The sequence below is a fragment of the Leiobunum rupestre genome, chromosome 9 (genome assembly GCF_980474605.1).
Source record: "Leiobunum rupestre chromosome 9, qqLeiRupe1.1.hap1, whole genome shotgun sequence".
Lineage (NCBI taxonomy): Eukaryota > Metazoa > Arthropoda > Arachnida > Opiliones > Sclerosomatidae > Leiobunum > Leiobunum rupestre.
This window is the reverse complement of record NC_143392.1, coordinates 17018237-17041699: the sequence shown is the minus strand read 5'-3', so window position 1 is coordinate 17041699 and position 23463 is coordinate 17018237. Positions and strand designations below refer to the sequence as shown.

At 39.3% G+C, this 23463-nt stretch overlaps 2 protein-coding genes across 2 annotated transcripts; both read left to right on the top strand.

The window, feature by feature from the left end:
* Positions 1-14212: 14212 nt before the first annotated feature.
* On the top strand, positions 14213-16639 carry LOC149926732 (uncharacterized). Its single transcript, XM_090157743.1, has one exon. It carries the CDS (start codon positions 14213-14215, stop codon positions 16637-16639), a length of 2427 nt encoding a protein of 808 aa, XP_090013869.1.
* A 206-nt stretch (positions 16640-16845) lies between these two features.
* Positions 16846-17421, top strand: LOC149926731 (uncharacterized). The gene has a single exon (XM_090157742.1). The coding sequence runs from the start codon at positions 16846-16848 to the stop codon at positions 17419-17421; it is 576 nt and encodes a 191-aa protein (XP_090013868.1).
* The last annotated feature ends 6042 nt before the right edge of the window (positions 17422-23463 follow it).

The window sequence follows — 23463 nt, the reverse complement described above, 5'->3', positions numbered from 1 at the left end:
AGGGGCACCGCTGTCATCGCTCAAAAAAGAGCGAAAAGAGAGGGGCACCGCTGTCATCGCTCAAAAAAGAGCGAAAAGAGAGGGGCACCGCTGTCATCGCTCAAAAAAGAGCGAAAAGAGAGGGGCATCGCTTTCACTATTCAAAAAGAGCGAAAAGAGAGGGGCATCGCTTTCACTGTCCTACGGCGACGAAGACTACACCGGCAACAACTAAAGACGCCGCTTCTTGGCTCAAGCCTACGTCTTCCTCACCGTTGTCTTCAACTGTAACAATAATTACCTAATTAATTATACATCAGACTAATTTTATTTTATATATGCTATAGTATAAGAAGTTAGTGATAGTACCAGTGTTAGGCTACGCGGAAAATAGATTTTGGGGGCCACACAAATCGTTATAATTTGTAGGGGCCCAAAAAAAATAAAAATAAAATTTAAATATTAACAAATAGTATTTTTTTAACAGTTAAAAATTGGATAACTCTTAAATATTTTTTCTTTCGAAAACGCAAAACAAATTTAGTTTTGAATCTTATGTAGTGATTAACCTTCTGTATAAATAATTAAAATCTAAAAAGGGGACAATTTTGTGATCAATTATTGCGAACCCACCACAGTAAGAAATATACTTTACTCTAGTTGGGAATATGGGATAACGTCGAGTTTCTGGAGGACGTTATACTGTAAGTGGTTCCAGAGCGATCAGTAAAGAATCTAGCGGGAAGTGTGGTCATTTCTACAGTTTTCGACGTCATCTCCGAGTTGGAACTCGTGGTCATCGCGAGAGTGGTGATGTCCATCGATTTCGAAGTCAAACCCGTGTTCGCTGTTTCGCCCGCCTGAGTGACCATGGCAGTGCCAGTCGAAGTTGAGTGCTTACCACTCTGTAACGTTTGATGAATAACTGAAATTATTTATTTCGCGTTTAGTTCATTCTTTTACGTATTAAAATTATGAATTTAGTCTCTACCTTTATTGGTTTGACAAATAAATAATTTGGAGATATAACAATTTATGTTGTTTTACTGCATAGTTTGAGGGCTTAGATCGACGCAACCTTCGTTGCTCAAATGGTTGGGTTTTCCTTGGCCCCAAGGCAAATACGTGGCTGGTGTTTGGTTTGAGAATTCAGAAACGGATTCATCTGCGAAGATTAAATATGAAAATATTGTAGGATTTGTCTCGAAATAAGGTGCTGGTTCAACACTGGACGGAAAATCAGCTTCGTAAATTTGGGTGTATGTAGTAAATTTATTTAATTCCGTTATATTTTCTGACGAGCGTGAACCCAGCCTTAGTTATTATTACTAGTCGGTGATTGTTTGATTCCAATAATAAATTGAGTTTTTCGGTATTCGGACAGGATAGGTCGTAGTAAAAGCAAGTCGTGCTCGGATTCAAACATCGCCAGTGTTCCATTCGGTGCTATTGTTAAAGTGTTTTAAGTATAGCATGAGACATATCGGAAAGTATTATGATCTTCGTACCTTTTAAGGAGCAGCTCAAGCTAGCTTTCTCGTAATTCAAACTGTATACTGTCTGCAAGTAGTAACAGTATTGATTGTGTACGTCTATCCATCCACGGGGACAAGTTCCGATGTGAATTTCCGGCAAGTTTCCCGATTGCCCTAAAATAAAACGAAATAACATTCGTTTTGCGTCAAAGATGTCGGTTTAAACATAATATTATTTACCTTGTTTTTTCGAGCATATGGACGGGAGTTTCTTGGCGCAGTCTTCAACTGTCCAACTTATTATTTGGAGTGTATCCGCGACACATCTGTCCCCTGGTGTTTTGGTGGGTTGTCCTTGAATCCAGTTAGTGTGGTAGACGTGGCTGCCATCCATCCACATGAATATCCCTCTCATCTGTAATAAAGTTTCTCGTTCAACTACAAAATCATAAAATCTGGTTTTGACAATATTTACTAAATCGTTGAGATGATCGGAAAATCCAATCCAGACGTTCTCCCGCGCGTAACGGAACAAGGTGCCCAAGAACGCCTCGTCATAATTGTCCCGAATGGACGTCAGATGACTGTCGTAGTCTTTTTCGCATTTGTCCTCGGCGGCCCAGAAGTCGGCTTCGTTCTCTACTAGACGGTAGCAGGTGTCCCTGTAGTGTTGGAATCCTTCTGGGCACAGTTCATCTTGCTTGAACGGCGCAAATTTGAAAAATAGTGTAATTTTAACGGAAGGTTTATTTCTAATAGTTTCATTCTTTTTAGAATATACTTGGAAATTCGTTATATTTTAAAGCGTGCTCTGCTCAATATTTCGATATTGAAGGGCTCGTTCAATTTCGCACACGCCCCCTTGAAAGAAAGAATTGCGCGCGCGATATCAACTTTAGCCTTACAAATAAAACTAACATAAACACGTGATCATTTTATTCAGTGACTTGCGCGTATGGAGGAAAGAAAAAGAGTGGCAGTTTAGGGTTCGGCAAACGGGTAAACGTTATTTACCATATAAAGATTATTTCATTTTTCAAAAAATTTTAATCAATATCAAAATAAAGTATCGTTAATTTATAAACTGTTATTTTTTAGACCCGCCAATCAGTAACGGTAGCTTTGTTCAAAAGCGTACTTACACTGTGTCAGTAAAAATTATTAATTCAACAATGCATTAACGTTAATAATTTGAACTTTATCCTTGAAGATTAAACAAACATAACACATTATTTTTATCTCTCCGAGGTAACTATGTTCCCTAGGAGAGGTTTTATAATCACCGTGTCTGTGTGTCTGTGTGTCTGTGCGTGCGTGCGTGCGTGCGTGCGTGTGTGTGTGTCTGGGCTGCGAATGCTTTCGCAGTTTCGGGGCTAGGTGTAATAAAAAGATGTCACGGACATTTAAGTACACACAATCCCCCCGATGTATTAACTATATTTCAAATATTAAATTTATATTTGAACTAATTTCCGATCATCTTGTACTTTAACTTAATAAACCCAAGAGGAATTTTATCGAAAACGAATTTTTCGAGTTACCTGGTTTTGGAAATAAGGTAGTGAAACGCGAACACGTAAATTTAAATTAATTTTTAGACAAATCGAATTTTTCGAGTTACCTAGTTTTGGAAATAAGGTAGCGAAACGTGAACGTGTTAGATGGCGCTTGTATAGAGTTCGGCGGAACAGATAAATTAACGGCCAAAATTTAAATTATTCATAAAAATTTCGTTTAACTGTTTATTTATGAATATTATTCGCGGTTATAAAACGAATTAATATGCCCAAAATAAGTTTATATCTGATAATTTTCAGCTATGGATAAAAACAAATAAAACGTTTATTTCTCATCCAAACGCTGAGATCTACGCCTGTATCAATTGGCACGAAATTCAAATATTACAGAAGTGCGTACGCGGGTTGTAGGGTCACGCGAATTGACCAAAATTCTCACGTAAAATTAACAAGTTGGCAAGCCAAAATATACCTCTCCTCGGAAGAATTGTCCCTAGTGGTATTAATTTCTCGAGATAACCCTTAAAGATATATCTCCGCAATTTAGAGTTATTTGTTAAAAATATTAACCCATTTCTATCCCGCCCGGTATAAAATTTTAATTATAATTAAAATAATTGAGACGAAACGACCAATTTTAATTTATTCAGAATATCATAAGTTAAGTAGTTACAACAGTAAGTTAGACGTACTATAACAATGCACAATTGAATTAAACCCTTTTACAGAACAAGTTTATCAGTTAAATATAATACGAAGCAAATTTTAATGAAATATCTACAGAGGCTTTTTGGAATTACTCGCTTACGAAATACTTGCCGCATCTTTAACGCTCATTTTATTTCAACACTCGCCCTTGATGAAGATACCGTAGAATAGCTATATTTGGCATCTGGTAGTGAACGACTCGTTCACTTCCTGTTGACGTTGTGACGCATACCACATGAAAAAGACCAATGCCGTCCAATTTCCAATATCATATAATGACTCGCACACCCAAGAAATCATTGACTGCGTTAGAAATCGTAGATATCCAAATATCCACACCAAATGTATTTACCTTACCATCAACAAAGCACAGAGAGCCACTTGACTAACCGCCAGCTTTTAAAGCAATTAACGTTAAATTATCTCCTTTGAATTAACAGAACTATATATAGGTCGTTAAGAAAGTGGACCACCCACAGGGTCTACCCTTTAACCCTCTAATCTCGGCTGACTGCGCTAAAACAAGATTTAACCTTTAAAAAATACCAGATTAGGCCTTCATAAATTCATTAATAAAAAAAGACTTTATTACCTATTATGCTTACGATGCCTGTCTTAATTTCAGTGACTCTAAGCAGCTATCGGTGGTTCTGTGGTAGAGCGCTCGACTGCCAAGCCGAATGGTCTGGGTTCGAAACCTGGGTGGCGCATTTGTTTTTAATCAATAGAGAAACGCTAAATTAGAATTTCTTCGATGCAATAATTTCAATTTCAATTCTATTTCAATTAAACCAAAATTTCGTACTCTATTAAATACGCTTCCGATAAAGCTGAAGGTCTAATTTTCAATAAGGCGTAACAAGTGTCGGTGGTTCTGTGGTAGAACGTCCGCCTGTCAATCAGGAGGTCTCGGGTTCAAATCCCGCCCGATGCGATCGCAAATTGATACTAAGACGAATACCGTGTACAACTGGTGGAAACCCTGCCATTGGACGTTGAGAGGTAGCATTACACTCAGCACTCGGTCCGTCCCAAAGTCATTAAGAAGAAGTTGGAGAGAAAACGCCCATATAAACACAACAGACTCAACATGCACAACCATCAGAACACAAACACAACAAATTCAACACTCACAACCTACGCATAAACATTACAAAAACGTAAAACACCAAACCGTCACGACGGTGAGCGAAAAAACACCATCCAAACCAAACCGCAAATGCTTCCGTTAACGCTCACCGTCACACGGTGGTTTTGCCAACCCTTTGAAAAACTGCGTACGCAGTGATTACACTTTGCACCGAAAATGCGAACGCGTTCGCAGTCCTGACAGACAGACACACCCACAGACCCACACACAGACCCACCCACAGACCCACCCACAGACCCACACACAGACCCACCCACAGACCCACCCACAGACAGACACGGTCGTTGTATAACCCCTCCTAGGGGACTTTGTCCCCTCGGAGAGGTAAAAATGCTGAATGCAACCGAAATCGTAGTTCAGAAATGATCAGTACCAACTAAAAATATGATATTCAAACAATTCACTCTTAATTTTAAAAAAGTACGCACATTGTAAGACGAAAAATCGCCAAAAATCAATTAAGTGGGCAAATACCCCACTCCTGGGGCTCCGATCCCGAAAATTATGAAAATCGCGTCGAGGCTATAATAGTGCCTACCGATTGAGATATCAATCGCCTTTGTACCACTAACGTACCGCCAGCAATCGTGTGTACGGCGGCTGGGCAAAACAAATATTTAGGGTCACACTTATTTGTTACTTCAGGTCATACACGGCTTCGATAAGTAAGTGTCACACTTATTTGTTACTTCAGGTGCGACCATCAGTAGTAGGGTTCTGCTACCCATGCTGGATTTGTCACCTGTACGGGCTTGGGGACGCTGGCGTAGGGCACTATGATGATAAATTCTGACACACTGTTACTTCTGGCCATACACGGCTTCGATAAGTAAGTGTCACACTTATTTGTTACTTCTGGCCATACACGGCTTCGATAAGTAAGTGTCACACTTATTCGTTACTTCTGGCCATACACGGCTTCGATATGTAGGTCACGCACTCTGTGTAAGTGTCACACTTATTTAAGTTTCAAAGTTATACCTCAAATCGCAAGCGCATAGCGTTAAAATTTGACCAAAACATGCTAAGCCTTGGTTAAATTAAAATTAAGTATGGTTAAATATCCGCAATGCCCATCGTAATAACTACATCAAGTTTCAAAGTTTTACCTCAAATCTCACGCGAATAGCGTTGGCCATACACGGCTTCGATAAGTAAGTGTCACACTTATTTGATACTTTTGCCCATACACGGCTTCTAAATGTAAGTCACGCACTCTGCGTAAGTGTCACACTATTTATTTCTTCTGGCCATACGCGGCTTTGAGAAGTCAGTTACGCACTCTGCGTAAGGCCAAAACGAACGCCAGTGGAAATGTGTTTTAAGTGGCGCCCAAGGGCCCCTAATTTTTCTAGGACACCATAGCCTGGCACACCATTAAAAGTAAGATAAATACGTATTTAAAAAAAAGAAATCAATTTGTTATGTCACTTACAAGGAGACTACCCGAGGTGTAACTCACCGATTTTCTTTAAATTCAGGGATTAAGTAGACCTTCACGTAACTTAAAAAACCCCAAAGGGAAAAAATGCGATGGGCTTTAGTTTTACCATGGCAACCGAAAACGTTTTTGACAACTAAAATATTCTATGTAAATTAACATAGGAAAATTGAAGATTCCTAAATTATTAAATTTTTTTTAAACAAAGGTGGTTAATTGTGGGTAAATATCAAATTGTGGGTAAATATCAAATTTGATATTTACCCAAAATTAACCAAATTGGTTTAAAATAAATTGATTAATTTCATAACGGGGGACCCTTAGGAATCTTCGATTTTCCTATGTTAATTTACATAGAGAAATATAATATTTTAGTTGTCAAAAACGTTTTCGGTTGCCATGGTAAAACCAAAGCCCATCGCATTTTTTCCCTTTGGGGTTTTTTAAGTTACGTGAAGGTCTACTTAATCCCTGAATTTAAACAAAATTGGTGAGTTACACCTCGGGTAGTCTCCTTGTAAGAGCCTATACACTAGATCAAACATTTTAGTCCAACTTTGTTAGTGAGCAAAAATTGTCGTCGTCGAGTAGAGTTCGCATGAACACGTTACATTTTCGTTCACAAATTACCAAAGTTTGTCCAGATTTCGCACGTTAATTGGCGACGAAAATTACTGATATCAAGAAAGGACAAGTCATCATTTGAACCATACACGATCAAACGTACAGTTAATGGTGTGTACACTGAGATGGAGATCGATACGGGATCGGCCATCACGACATAAGGCTAAAGGGATGATCAAAATGGACACCATTAAGAAGTCTGACATTCAACTCAAGTCTTTTTCGGGTCATCAGATCGAAGTCGTCGGAGTCACTTAGTACAGTCAAGGTAACACTCCAGCGACACGAAGACATACTCTCCAATATTGTGTACGAAGGAAACGGGCCAACGCTCTGCGGCAGATCTTGGATTTCGTCATCTCTAACAATTATTCAAGAAATTAACTGTGACGCGAATAACGTACTGAGAATTTCCAATTCTGAATATTCGTTGCAGACTGTCCTGGCCAGAGGGTGTCTAAAAGGTGTAAAAGTGCATCTACATCGAAAAGCAGGAGTCGAACCAAGATTCTTTAAAGCGAGGACAGTTCCCTAGGCCTACAAGGACCAAGTGGATGAAGAACTGACAAGGTTAACAGAAGCCAACATCATATCTCCGGTTCTATATGCTTAATCAGCAGCTTCTATTGTTCCGATCCCCAAACCCTACGGCAAGATCCGAATTTGTGGTGATTTCAAGGTCACAGCGAACCGCCAGATTGAAACTGAAAAATATCCGCTTCCCAAAGCGGAAGACATCTTTGCCAAACTCGAAGGATACAAAATATTCACTAGCGAGATGTAAATAGCCAGTTGCAGTTGGACGAGTCGTCAAAGGATCTTGTGGTCATCAATACTCAAAAGGGGCTATTCCAGTACAACTTTCTATAGTACGGTATATCATTTGCTTCAGAAGTGTTTCAAAAACACATGGAGATTCTTCTCAGAAACCAACCAAGTGTTACTCCGTTCCAGGATGATATATTGCTAGGTAATAAATCTTATACTATTACCAAGAAAGTATGTATGTATAATAACGTTGAACGATCAAATTGGCGCCTGGTGCCATTTTTCAATCGGTTACAGAATAACTCCGCCCAAAAAACCGCGTGCGGCGCGCAGTGCCGTAGACAAGGGGGGAGGGGTTTCGGGTCCAGACCCCCCCTTGGGCCTATCTTTGACTGTACTAAATTTCCACCCCTTCTTGACCGCCCTCTTAACATTCACATAGTTCTAACCCCCCTTGACGAATTTCTGGCTACGCCACTGACAGCGCGCACTAAACGTTAAAACCGTTTCTAGTTCACGCGCGCGGAGCACGCGAATTTTAGGGCAGAGTAATTCTGAAACCGATTGCATCATGTCCCAAGCGATGCCTTTTGTTCAACGTTCTTATACTTTTATACGTTCTTGCTATTATTATTTTACTTGTCATAATCGGAGGGTGTTTTCCTTATGAAAATGATGAAAAAATCGAGTCAAATAATAGCTAATTTCCATCCCCGTCTTTTGACGCGATAAATTGCACTTGAGAATTGTGGGTAAAAAATTGTTTTTTTTTCCCGGCCTATAATCGCGCAAAATTTAAAATTTGAGGTCAAAATGTTACTTCATTAGGAAAACGCCTGATAACTTTGGCTCATTTACTTTTGCTAGAGGTGAATTCTAACATCGCTCATGAATAAGAATGGTCTAGAAAGTTTTTGGTAAAGACACCTTCCGCGCAGTGGCGTCACTAATGTCTGACACTCGTTTTGGGGACCCTTCTTATCATTAAAATCATATAATCAAAAGAGACATAATTACCAAAAGTGTGACAATCCCTGTACTTTCGTATGCTAAAGATTTAATGAATGCTCGACTCGAGATCGACCACATAAAAGACTATTTATTGTCACCTTTCTGGATCTTATTTTAGTCTATGGTATTATATCGTAGGTAGATGGCGATAGCATCTCCTCAGAATGACGAAAAATCAAAAATACTCGAACTCACCAGCCGTGTGAGAAATAACGCACTATCACAGGCCAATCGCCAGTTTAAAAATTAGCCGGGCCAGTTTAAAAATTAAATGCTTGGGGTGTTAGTGGCCCTAGTGACCACTTAATTAATGCAAAGTTTTTTCCCTTCAAGATTTTAGTTCATAAAAAAAAAACTATATTACCCTAAAATGGTTTGGTCTTTGCTTCTATGCTGTGTGCTTGGCCTTGTGTCAATTGTGTGTATGGGTGGGCGACTGGGTGTCGTGAGCATTGAGTTGGGAATATTAATTTAGAGGTCCAATCAAAACGTCGGATTTCAGTATTTCGCGAAACAAGTTTTTAAAAAGTAAGAATACTGCCGTCTGCTCCCAAATGACGAGAAAACTTTATCATTCTACCCGTGGCGCCGTCTATCTCTCAATGGTTCGTTCAAAAAAGACGCGTTTTCCGGAAAAAATATATTTTTTTGAAAAGTAATGGATGGCGCCACCGGTCATATGATAACGTTTTCTCGTCATTTTAGAGGAGACGGCACATTCGTAATTTTCAAAAACTTGTTTCGTGGGGAGCAGTTTTGATTGGATCTCTAGATTAATATTCCCAACTCAATGGTCGTGAGTCTGTCTACTCTACACTCTACACACAGTATAGAAGAAGCGAATTTAACGGTTATAAAAATAAATAGGCTTGTTCGGGTCGGGTCTATAGCATTTTTTTAAGGTTAAAAATAGTAAGTGGTCAGTGGCAAGTTTTTTAATTAAACTACTCAGGCTTTACTGGCGACAGGTCCAGTTAAAAAAAAAATCCTTACTTCTCAACCTGGTCACCAGTGATGCTTAGTTCCTCCGTTCCTCACAACGAGGCGTTATTTGTGGGTCTTAACTTCCTTCTCTCCCCAAGGCATAATTTCCCTTCTCCCCTCCCAACTTGTATTTCGCTCGTAACATTCTTTAAGAAATGGGTCCGATTGACACACTTTTGGTAATTATGTCACTTTTGATATAACCATATAATCCTAACGTAGCCGGCCCTGCGGTGTGTCAGAATTTATGGCCCGGTCACCCCGGTGTACCTAGTAACAAAGACCAGCGGAGGACCGTTATTTACGCGACTGCTTTCGCGACGTTCTTCTACCCTCATAATAATATTACGAACGGAGCCGCCACATTTTAATTGGATATCGCTATTTATTTGCGTTACTTTATATTACCCAAAAACCATTCTAAATATTTATTCGTAATTTTTTTTAAAATACTGGAAAATGAGAGATATTCCCTGTTCGTGTAAGTTTTTATTAATATTGTTACGGGTGAAAATGATGAGACGTAGGTTATAAATCAAATACTTTTATTTGGTAATACTTAGAAAATATACACTGCACGATAGTTTATTTACTTTTGACTAAGAGCGGAGGCACGGCTTTGTAAGAGGCTTGACTTTTCCAGTCTCTGTCCCCTTACTTAACCTAAGCTGTAGGAGCTTGCTTTTTCAGCTGGGCGGTCCTACAACCTTTTCTCCGCAGGGAGAACTCTACTTGACCCCCGGAAGCGGGCGCTTTTATAGCAGCCGAGCGACGTGGGGCCACCTAGCGGCAGCGTCCTGGCAGAGAGGTGGCTTATTTGTCTGTCCCTGTCTGGCGTGACAATATTTTCGATATCAGCGAACTACATTTAGACAGAAACCACCTTTATATTTATTTATATTTGAAAAAAATATGGGCACCTCTAGCATCTAGAACTATCCTCAAAACATTTTGCATTCGAATAAGTAATAAAAAATTATAGGTTATCTGTATATATTTAAAAAAAAATCTTAAAAATTAAGAACCAACGAAAGAGTTATTCTTTCTTCAACCAATTATCACATTCGCCGACCGCTCAGTTTTCCCGAAGAGGCTAGGTTGTTATTTTTTAGTCGGTAACGAACGTCGGTATAGCTCTCCCAACCCCGGTAGAATCAGTATGTCAGAATTTATAGCCCGGTGTACCTAGTAACAGAGACCATACCACCGGAGGCCTATCATCATAGTGCCCTACGCCAGCATTCCGTTAGCCTTAGCCGAAGCTCAGTATCCAGCCCAAACCTGACCTTAGTCGGAGGTGGAGATAGGACCATTTGATCAGAGCTAACATATCCCAGTGCTCTACCGCCCTTATGGGTTACACGAGCCGGACCCCGACTCCCCGGTAAAGCCACCAGTTATTGCACACTCTAACCCATTGAAACAGTCAAAATTCTATAGTAAGATGATCGCGGGCATGGAAGCTTGGACGAATAATTCCTGGACTCGAAACCTAAGCAAAATCCAACGGTTCCACAATTTGCATCGCTTGTCAGCGCCCCTACTGAGAGAATCGCGAAATATTTCTATGCAAATACCAAACACGTCAGATGACCCGCATTTCGTCGTTTGCCCTCCTGTTTTTAATAGAAGTGAGGCTTTTGGAATTTTAAAAGGGCTCAGATTATTCAGTAATAATTGTATTGGAACCACCCTTAGAGAGCGAGAGCAACTCAGTCCCAGGAATAAACTCCTTGGCCTGCCTCTCAGCCATAGCGCCATCCACATGGCTGCGAACCAAGCCGTTGGGTATCGGAATAGCAGGTCCAGCACCTAAGAACCTAGCCTCCGCACCCTTCTTGGCCAGAGTGTCGGCCATCACATTAGCATGATGCCCCTTATGACCCAATCCGTAAGGTACAATTGTCTTTCTCCAACAAAGATAATTCTAATTGTATTAATAACAACGCACATTACGACCAAATCGGGCGTAGTGACTATATTTTTAATTTTTAAACACTATTTATCGTAAATATAAGTTAAAAAGTCATTTAAGTAAATCCGTAATCCGTAGTAGCCATTATCTATAGTTACAACGGATTACGGATTTACTTAAATTACTCCATAGACATGAAAACAGGATAGACCCACGGTGCTGGTTTGGGCAACCTATTAAAACAATAAGGTGAGAGATAAAGTATTTGAGCTTACTGTCATGGAGTGGTGATCAAAGCTCCATCTATAAGTATTTATAATTTCCTATAAAATTGATTTTTCCATACCGATGCGATAATGAGCCTTTGATCGCCACTCTTGGGAAAAACACTATTTTTCTAGCTTCCTTTTCCCTACTACCCGTCCGTAGAAATTTGGTGGGTCTATCCGGTTTCATATGTCTATGGTCATATCTACCTATCTGCAACAGTGCAATTAAACGACCACCCGCCCACTCGTGTTCAGTGGCGGCGCCAGGGGTAGGCTACGCAGGCTACAGCCTACTTTTATTTCGCTTGTAAGGGCCCTGTGAAAAAATAGGTCGTTTCATCCAAATTAAAATAAATAATTATACTTAAAACCAAAATAAAAACTAAACTAAGAATTAAATGTATGTAGAACCATAAACTAAAGTAGTTTTAAACCTCCAAAAAATGTAGGTGTAAATATATATAAAAGCTATTCATTTGTATATGTAATATATTTTAGCGCATTTAACATTAAAATTAAGAACGCGCGAAAAGGCAGGAGAGTTGTGTTTTGAATTCTACCACGAGCGGTCGTGTGAAATTTGTCTTGAATAAAAGCTTATATATTTGAAAGTTATTCTTAACGTTCTTTTGGATTTAATTACGACGGTTAAGCCTAGCGAACAAATTATATATGATCCTAGTTTTTCAGTCGATTAGGATTAGTTAAACGCTCTCCCACAAGTACGCGATGGGCTATTCCGTTTCTAAAATAGTCGCTTCATAATTTGGTGCCGAAACCCGGGATTCGTTAAGGACTATCTTGTGAAGTGCTACTACTAACGAAGGTGAGAAATGGATATAAACAAACAAAAAAGTATAAGAGCCGCTATCCGGAAGAACATTACTACAGCTACATCGCAGATCGATACTCTACTATAAGAAGTCCTCAAGTTACGGTTCTATCGCTCGAAGAACAGCTATCACTAATCAGAATAAAGGAAAAATCACTAAAAGAATTAGACTCTCAAATCTTGACCTTATGGCCGCCCGTGGAAACAGAGGAAGACGTGACGTTGATGAAAGAATTATCGACGGTGATGGAATACGAAGACAAGATCGACTTGGCAAACACCAGAGCAAACAAGAAGATACAGTCGCTGAACCCAAATGCCGGAGGTCCGTTGGCCAGCGGTTCATCAAACCATGAATCTACACAGCCAAGGAAAGAAGAGTGCCGACTACCTACGCTACAAATAAGAAAATTCAAGGGATACTACGCGGACTGGCCATGCTTCTGGAGTCAATTCAAATCAGCAGTCCAAGAAAAGCAGGGACTTTCAAAAGTAGAAATGTTTTATTACCTAGATTCCTATTTGGAAGGAGATGCTAGAGAGATTATAGGAGGTTTAAGAGCCTCAAACGAAAATTACGATGTCGCGATTAAATAACTTAACGATAGATACGGTCAAGAACACTTAGTGATTCATGAACTCATGAACAAATTCCATAGAATTAAGGGCTTAGAAAATTCAAACGATACGCACGCTTTGAGAAAATTATATGACTCTTTCACGTTGAATATTAGAAGCCTTAGAGCGCTTGGCGTCGACACCACTGCCAATGGCATATCTTTGTGTTCAAAAATAATAGGCACTTTGCCATACGAAATTAGATTAAAGCGTACTATGAATTGTAAAGCCAATGAGGAGTTTGATGTGGATGTTTTGTTGAATTTCATAAGACGCGAAGTTGAAGCGAGATAAATATGTGCCGTTCTAAAAAGTGATACCGCCGAGAAACGCGTAACGCAAACACGAGAAAATTCAGCTACCGGATATGGGAAATACGAAACGTGCGAAAGAAGATATCGAAGGTATCGGAGAAAACCAAAGGCGTCTATTGCATCTTCTGCAAATCATCAGCTCACTCCACCAAAGATTGCGGAATCTACACTCTAGAAGAAAAAACGCGCGTCTTTAGGAACCAAAATAGGTGTTACGTTTGCTCAAGAATAGGTCATGAAAGCCGAAACTGCACCTCAAAATTCAACTCATGTAGAATCTGTGGAAAAAGACACAACTCAGCTATTTGTCCAGAAAACAAATCTCACAAAGCTGAAGCCAAAGACTTTTCAGATCCGAGAAAAGACAAACGGGAGGAAACTAAAGTCCATTGAGCACTACTCCTAGCGGGGTAAATACTATCAAGATGTCAGTAGCTAAAGTCAGCATCCACGAAGCTGAAGTATCGAAAACTCTAAGAGCGTTTTGGGAAATCGAAGCGCTCGGAATTAAAGGCACAACAAAGGACGATCTAGAAAACGACTATATCATGCAGAAATTCCGAGAACAAACTAACTTCAAGGACGGAAGTTATCACGTTACATTTCCATGGGTCGTTCCAAAAGACAAACTGGTAGACAACCTGACAGTCGCCACTACACGAATGCCAATCCGGTACTCTATCAAAACTACAAGGACGTCATCGACGAACAGCTAAAACTGGGCATGGTTGAAATTGTCCATGATCCAGAAATCAAGCCTACAGGAACCTATTACATCCCCCACCAAGCGGTTCTGAAAGAAGAAAGAACTACGACTAAGCTCAGGGTCGTATTGGACGCATCATCTCACGTCAAAGGAGCCCTGTCGCTCAATAACTGCCTATCGAGAGGACCAAGTCTAAATCCAGATATCCTCAACATGCTCTTGAGGTTTCGAAACCACTGTGTCGCCATAACAGCGGACATAGAAAAAGCCTTTCTGCAAATCGTCCTAGAGAAAGAAGAACGCAACTCAGTCCGATTTCTATGGACGAAGGAGGAAAACGGTCGGATCCTGGACAATAAATTTCAAGTACTTCAGATGACTCGGGTACCTTTTGGAGCGAGCGCAAGCCCTTTCTTGCTCGCCGCCACCATAAAGGTACACATAGAAAAATACAAGGATTCCGAACCAATGGCAGTTGAAACCTTAAGCAACTCTCTCTACGTCGATAACTACGCTAGTGGATCGCGGAACACAGAAGGGGCTTTCGAACTGTCAAAAGAGGTCTCGAAAATCATGGACGATGCTAACATGAAGCTACGAAAGTGGAAGACTAATTGCCCAAAACTAAGGAAGAAATGGGGAGAACAAGCAGCTTTGAACGGGGAAGCAATGATACTCAACGGAGAAACCGAAAATATCTCCAACAAGATACTGGGACTACTTTGGAATCCAAACACCGACAAATTCACTTTCGATCTCAGCAAACTAGCCGAAATACTAGAAGAAGGAAGGTCGACGAAGAGACACGTTTTGAGTGCGGTTGCCCAAATTTACGATCCTATTGGAATGCTCTCGCCTTATGTAGTTCGCGCCAAAATACTGTTGCAAAAACTTTGGAAGATACCAGAATTACAATGGGACGACGATATACCATCAGAACTAAAACGAGAATTCGAACTATGGCGCCAGGAAATGCCTTCAATAAGAAAAATTTATGTAAGCCGTTGTTACTTTACGGAAGAGAATATTATTTATCAAGAATTACACGTATTCTGTGACGCCAGTTGTAAAGCTTACGCCACTGTAATTTATCTTCGATCCGTAACTTCGTCCAACGAAATTAGTGTTTCATTTGTCGCTTCGAAATCTCGAGTTGCGCCACTCAAACCAAACTTAACAATTCCTCGTCTCGAACTGATGGCTTACCTTTTGGGCGCCCGCCTACTTTCTCATATCGAAGAAACATTCCAATATGAAAACATCTCCAAATTCCTGTGGACCGATTCGATGGACGCGCTCCATTGGATTAAGGACACCGAAAAATGTTGGCCTCCATTTGTACGGAACAGAACTACGGAGATACAGCAGCTAACAAAAACACATAATTGGAATCACTGCGCAGGCGTGGACAATCCTGCAGACATACCTTCAAGGGGTGCTAAAGCCGAAGATTTAATAATCAAAGAGACGTGGTTCAACGGCGTACTGTGGTTAAAGGAAGATCGGAAAAATTGGCCCAAAAGTAAACTAAACGGAGAATTCAGCAAGGAAGCCGAAGCCGAAAGAAAGATGAAACTGATAGGTCTTACCGTGAATCTAGAAGCAGATAACGAAAGTGGCCTTCACATATTGATAGATCTCACAAGATATAACTCTGCAAATAAAGCCTTCAGAATTACTGCCTACGTGTTGAGATACCTTGACCTAAAACTCAAAGGAAAACTGAAAACTGGTCCGATTACCACTGAAGAAATATGTGACGCCCAAGCTAGATGGATCAGATGTATCCAGGCGCAAGACTACAAAGATGAAATCACAGCAATCAAACAAGGATCTAAAATCGAAAAGAACTCGAAAATCGTCTCACTTAAACCGATTATCACAGAAGGATTCTTAAGAGTAGGAGGGAGATTGGACGAATCCAGACTAAAGGAGGAAGAGAAACACCCGATCATATTAAGCAAAAATCAAAGACTAACGAATTTAATTGTCAAGAGAAGCCATGAACAGGTATATCACTCCGGGATTCAGAGTACACTCACGCAAACAAGTGGTTGCTACTGGATCATTTCCGCTAGACAAGTAGTCAAACAAGTAGTGAAGAAATGCGTAATTTGTACCAAATACAGTTCCAAACCAGGCGACGTACCCATGGCACCCCTTCCTCGAGACAGGATCGAACCAGCACCATGTTTTGAAGTGGTGGGGATCGATTTTTGTGGACCTCTTAACGTAATGATTGGGAATGTCGAAGAAAAGGTTTATGTCTGCCTTTGCACGTGCGCTGTCACAAGGGCCGTGCATTTGGAGCTGGTATACCTTCACTAAACTCGTACGAGTTTCTATTGACACTCAGAAGGATCATCGCTAGAAGAGGAAAACCATCTATTATATATACCGATAACGCTAAGTCATTCAAAAGGGTCGATGAAGACCTCAAACTAATTTGGAAAGGACTCACACGACACGAGACTCTAGAATTTTACGGAAATAACGGAATCCGTTGGAAATATATCGCTGATAAGGCAGCCTGGATGGGTGGTTTCTACGAACGATTAGTGAGGACATGCAAGGATGTTATTCGGAAGACACTCGGGATGGCATCTTTGTCGTACCAGGAACTAGAAATGATCGTGATTGAAGCCGAAACGGTCGTCAATTATCGTCCCGTAACCTACGTGTTCAGCAACAGCCGCGAACCAATGCCTCTTTCACCGGCCGAATTTCTAACGGGTAAACGTCTCACCAGCTTACCACCTCAACAACTAAAGGAAAGCGAAATCCCAAACTCTCAGCGAAAATACGCAATAAGAGTGCGTTATTGTACCAATCTAAAGGAAAAACTCTTCAAACGCTGGAAAGAAGAATATTTAATGGAGCTTAGAAACGCCCACCACGTTTTGCCAAACAAACGTAACACTATCTTCAAAAAAGGAGAAAAAATTCCTAAAAACATGTGGCGTTTAGCGGTCGTCACAGAAGCTATTGTGGGGCGCGATGGCCACGTTAGGTCATGTATGGTTCGTTTGCCAAACAGAAACATTATCAAACGTCCAATTAGGCTCCTCTACCCTCTGGAAATCCGAAATGATGAAAACGACCAAATTTGACTTGTATGAAAATTAACATTCAAATAATTTCATGTCAATTTTGGGGGGAATGTGAAAAAATAGGTCGTTTCATCCAAATTAAAATAAATAATTATACTTAAAACCAAAATAAAAACTAAACTAAGAATTAAATGTATGTAGAACCATAAACTAAAGTAGTTTTAAACCTCCAAAAAATGTAGGTGTAAATATATATAAAAGGTATTCATTTGTATATGTAATATATTTTAGCGCATTTAACATTAAAATTAAGAACGCGCGAAAAAGGCAGGAGAGTTGTGTTTTGAATTCTACCACGAACGGTCGTGTGAAATTTGTCTTGAATAAAAGCTTATATATTTGAAAGTTATTCTTAACGTTATTTTGGATTTAATTACGACGGTTAAGCCTAGCGAACAAATTATAATATGATCCTAGTTTTTCAGTCGATTAGGATTAGCTTAGAGAATAGTTAAACGCTCTCCCACAAGTACGCGATGGGCTATTCCGTTTCTAAAATAGTCGCTTCAGGCCCCAAATCTAGATGAAGGGGCCCCGAACAGCCTCCTAAAATGATTTGCGAAACTAGAAATATCAAAATCCGAATTAAAAGCCTGCTGTTTTTAAGTTGCGAACACTAAACAGTGATTTCTAATTTTTTTTCGAACTTAGCCTTGATTCGTTGTAGTTGCTAAACTAGCTACTTCAAAAAGTGTTGCATCGTTAGACAGATGATAAATTGTGCAGTTGTCCGACTCTCCGAGTCCCAATTTTCCAAAATAAAGATAAAATCATGGACACTGTATTTCTAACCAAAGATAATTTAAACTCGTACCCTAGATTCGAAATCACTCTCTCGCGCGTTGGCGATAGCGTTTACCCACTTCCCGCTGGAACTCAGAAAAAATTCTCTCCATGGTTTGCGCCTTACCGCAACCGATGGAGCCAGGTTTTTCGGAGGTCACGTGCCGGAAAAGGGTAAACGCTTCGTAACAAAACCGTCAATGGGAAAGCTCTCAGTATTCGAATCTAGGGTACGAGTTTAAATTTTCTTTACTCTAACCGGATGGGAAAAGCTGTAGCTTCCACCATACAAAATCACCTGCTGCGGCCACCGTCTCTCTGTAAAGGGGGGGTCAAGAATTTTGAAAGTTTCGGGCTGTCAAGGCCATATAATTCGTCACGTGCTCGACAAAACGTTCCATTTGAAATGGGGGTTTACATTCTTTCGAATGACCTTGACAGCCCTGCGAATCGAGTACCGTCAACTAATACGAAGTTGGACGCAAACGGACAGTGAGGGGGTACCTCTTTTAGGCTGCTTTTACCGTCCGGTTAGAGATACAGTGTCCATGATAATATAAAGCGTGACAACTGGGAAGTATTTTTGCAACAATTGTAAGTGAAAATGGAGAATGCTGTTGGAGGATGTTTCCCATATGTGCATTGTTATGCTCATCGACTAAAAAAAATAACTTCCGAGTACATTTAAACAGTCATGTACATTTCTTTTGTAAATTATTAAAAATAAACCGGTTTTGTCACAGTTTTGTTTAGTTAGTGTATGTAAAGGGGGCCCCCATAATAAAGAATTATGTAGCCTACCCATAGTAATATCCTGGCGCCGCCACTGCTCGTGTTGGTTTGTAGTATTAAAAATATACATTATGTCTGGACAGTCTACCATTATAAGTTTGGTCCTAGTCACGTTTAGTCATATGAGAGATGATGTAAACTTGTCTCATTTAGTCAGTTATCGTTTAACGACTGAGGTCGTTTTATATTCCAGATTTCTATGTTGATTAACTTGATTTCGTACACGGCAGTGTTCCAGAATTAATGCATTCCGCGCTTCGGGTATGGTTATTTGTACCTTGGACGAATTGAAAAGGGACGTTTCGGTTCCACTTGTTTATCCCAGCAAGCGAGTTAAGCTGTTACTCTTACCTCTCTAACTGAATACTATAAAATACGTGAAACAGCCAGTGCACTAGTGCATTTTTTTAAGAAAATTAAGGTTACACGAGATTTCTACCTATTTAGTCTAGCCGCCAACCACCGCTTAATGAGTCCGGCTGTAGCTTTATAACTTTTAAAAGTAGTTTCGTTTCAACTGACTTGTTTATAAGACAATTGCAACTTAGTCTGTTAGTTATTATCAAGTCCAGCCACAGTGTATTAATTTAAATTTTTAATAACCTAACTTGACCAACATTACAAACAACAACAAGCGATCGCATTTAATAAAAACTAGAGACGCTTTCCAACGCTATAATTTCATGCGGAGCGTGCTCAAGTACATAAGTCTTCTCAACTTGATTAATTTTTATGAAATTTTGCTAGTAGCAAAACGAGTTATCATGTAAAACAATCATGGAATGATTCATTTAGAATATTTACGAAATAATATAATTTAAATTGGCATTTTGTAACTGAAAGACGTTATTAGAAAATGAATAAACCTATTGGAAGAGATGAAAAGTCAGGAAGGAAACGAATTTACAAATCGGGAACTGAAAAACGTGATGAAAGAAAGAAGTGTGAATCCGAGCGAATAGCAGCATTCCAAAGCAAAGAAATCTATTAAACTTGAAACTTCAACCTTGGTCCTCTGGTGTCACACATATTTGTAAACCCGTTACGAAACTAATAAATTATTATTATTATTTTATTATTAACCTCAACCGTCGACAAGTTCATGCACAAAATAAACAAAAGACGTAATATACAGTGTGATCCTGCTTATTGTGAAGCAGTGGAAGTAGCCGATTGTGAAGCAGTGGAAGTCGCCGATTGTGAAGCAGTGGAAGTCGCCGATTGTGAAGCTAGTGGAAGTCGCCGATTGTGAAGCTAGTGGAAGTTCCTGATTGTAGCGTGTTTACCGACCTTTGGAAATTTGTTGTACCTGGTTTCTGTGCATCAGTTACAGAAAAAATAGCGTTTATGAGGCACCATCCAGTTCAACCAAGTGACGTCGATACGCTTCTTCCATTTAAGGCAAGCAAAACTTACAACCGAATTCTGTCCGATAGCACCATAGTTCCCCGTAAATGGTTGTCATACTGCCTGGAAAAAGCAAAAGTATTCTGTAGTGTGTGCATGGCATATTCCTCGGATAAAGCAAGCCCATTCGTCCACGGAGTCAAAGTTGAGATGAAACATATGTAGCGACCAATTTAAAATTCCATAGTTTCGTTTTTTACAATTCCTTTAAACACCTTGTCTTATTCCTATAGGGTCATTACACGCAGAATCGGTCAACGAGTTTACCATGGATCAACGGATTTCGATAAAAATTGGCAGAAATGATACTATGCCCATACAAACAATGCATATAAAGTGCTTTATCAAAATATTTCACGGTTCATTTTTTATTTCGAATTTTCTTACACCCCAGAAAAATCGCACTCTTGAAAGCTCATTTTGGTACCCCCCGGAAAAATGTCTATTAAATAGCTTATTGTCTTTACAAATTCAACCAAATTTGCTTCATATGTTAAATATGGGGTGGAAGTCGCCGATTGTGAAGCTAGTGGAAGTTCCTGATTGTAGCGTGTTTACCGACCTTTGGAAATTTGTTGTACCTGGTTTCTATGCATCAGTTACAGAAAAAATAGCGTTTATGAGGCACCATCCAGTTCAACCAAGTGACGTCGATACGCTTCTTCCATTTAAGGCAAGCAAAACTTACAACCGAATTCTGTCCGATAGCACCACAGTTCCCCGTAAATGGTTGTCATACTGCCTGGAAAAAGCAAAAGTAGTCTGTAGTGTGTGCATGGCATATTCCTCGGATAAAGCAAGCCCATTCGTCCACGGAGTCAAAGTTGAGATGAAACATATGTAGCGACCAATTTAAAATTCCATAGTTTCGTTTTTTACAGTTCCTTTAAACACCTTGTCTTATTCCTATAGGGTCATTCCACGCAGAATCGGTCAACGAGTTTACCATGGATCAACGGATTTCGATAAAAATTGGCAGAAATGATACTATGCCCATACAAACAATGCATATAAAGTGCTTTATCAAAATATTTCACGGTTCATTTTTTATTTCGAATTTTCTTACACCCCAGAAAAATCGCACTCTTGAAAGCTCATTTTGGTACCCCCCGGAAAAATGTCTATTAAATAGCTTATTGTCTTTACAAATTCAACCAAATTTGCTTCATATGTTAAATATGGGGTGACAAAAACGTTAAGCTACTCAAAATTGATGTTAAGATTTTACGTCTTGAGTTATAGACCCATACTTTGGGAAAACCGTCTGTCGGGGGGTACAACTCTCAAGCTTATAGCGAAAATCGCCTAACTTGAAAAAAATTATAATTTACATTGAAAAGGAGCCCCTAACCAGACTTTTCGAACGATGTATTTAACTATTTCCGTATTTGATTCCTTTGTATCGAAAAGTAATTTAAAAAAAAAACACTAAAATCTTTAAAAATGTTTATTATTTTCAATTTTAATTGAAAGATGGCGGCAGTGAGACTCCGGTAAGAAAGGTTAATTCCGTTTATTTTTAAGATGATTATTTTCGCTTATATCCTTCGTAGTGCCGGGAGTAGTGGCTCACTCCTGTAATCCCAGGCGTCCGGGAGGCAGAGTTTGTGGAAGGCCGTGTGAGGACGACTACAAATCCCCCAACGGGTGGTCGGGATACTTCCGCCACGGGTGTCCCCACCCCTGTCCCCGCGTATCCCCCCGTTGGCGTGGCCGTTACACATATCTCACCCTGATTAATCAGTTATTGTGTGTGTGCTGGTGTCTAAGGCCTCGGGTCGACACCGATGTTTGTGTATCTCAAAAAAAAAAAAATATCCTTCGTAGTACATTTATTCAAGTCAACAGGTGTTAGACATGTCTGTTTCTAAATGTTCTATATGCGAAATTAAGGAAGAAAGTTGTCATAAAACAACACAATGTTCTTCTAAGGGAATTTATTTATATAATGAGCTAAATGGTCTTGAAAAACAGTTGCTGCTCCTCCGATCTAATACAGATGTGAATCTTTTAAAAACTGTACGTCATCACCATATCACTCTCTACTTTTGGTGAAGTATGACAGTTACCAAAGGAAATGCTGCAACCCTTTTAATTTTCACAAGAAAGCCGTGTCTGGTAACCGTAACAGATAATAATTCAATATCCTCATATAAATGTTATAAGATTTTATAATATAAATATACACTTCGTATGGAACCGTTTTGGTTGTTAAATTAAGAAAAAGCGAAATTTAAATAACAGTGGTATACGCGATGAGACCAACTATTTTAAGACTATACTAAAAGAAACATTTTAGCGCAATAAATCAGCTTTCTAATTGTTTAAACTTAAATTATTTCCTATTTTGAAATATACGCGAACCATTTCTCTACTTAACAATGATATAAAAAATTCTTTGAGCAGATCAACACACAATTTTTTTTGCTTTCCGTCTTTTGAAAACTCCGACTCCATTGTAGATTAACCCTAAAATATGTTATATGAATTATAATCTAATTTGAGTTAGATATATGGTAATTTTACCCCAGCGGACTAGGAATATTAATTTATTTTTAATTCTGTTTCTAACTGGGTTTCTACGTCGTACATTTATTTTGGTGGGGGTGCTAATCTGACTTCAGTCTTTCCATTTTTAGGTAGAATTATAGTTAACTGGTTCTGCTCCCATTATAACGTTTTTCCTATGATTTTGGTCTGAATAATTCCAATAAAATATTTAAAAAAATCTAGGTTCGCCGGAAGATTAATAAAAAATTATTTTAATATTTGGCCAAAATTTAGTATAATTTTGTTTTTCTTTTATTGTCGTGAGTCCTACTATAACGCGAAATCTCGTTTTATCTCGTTTTACCGTCGGAAACTGAAAATAGTTATATTTGGAAAAGGTGGTATTTTTTGTGGCAGAAAATAAATTTAAATAGCAATATTTTGGAAAAGGTGGCATTTTTGTGACAAAAACTAATTCGCCTATAGCATTTGTTTCATAATTATAGTACTTTACCCTGCAAATACACATTTTAACTAGTGCGCGTTATAGTGTTGTCGTCTGATTCGATT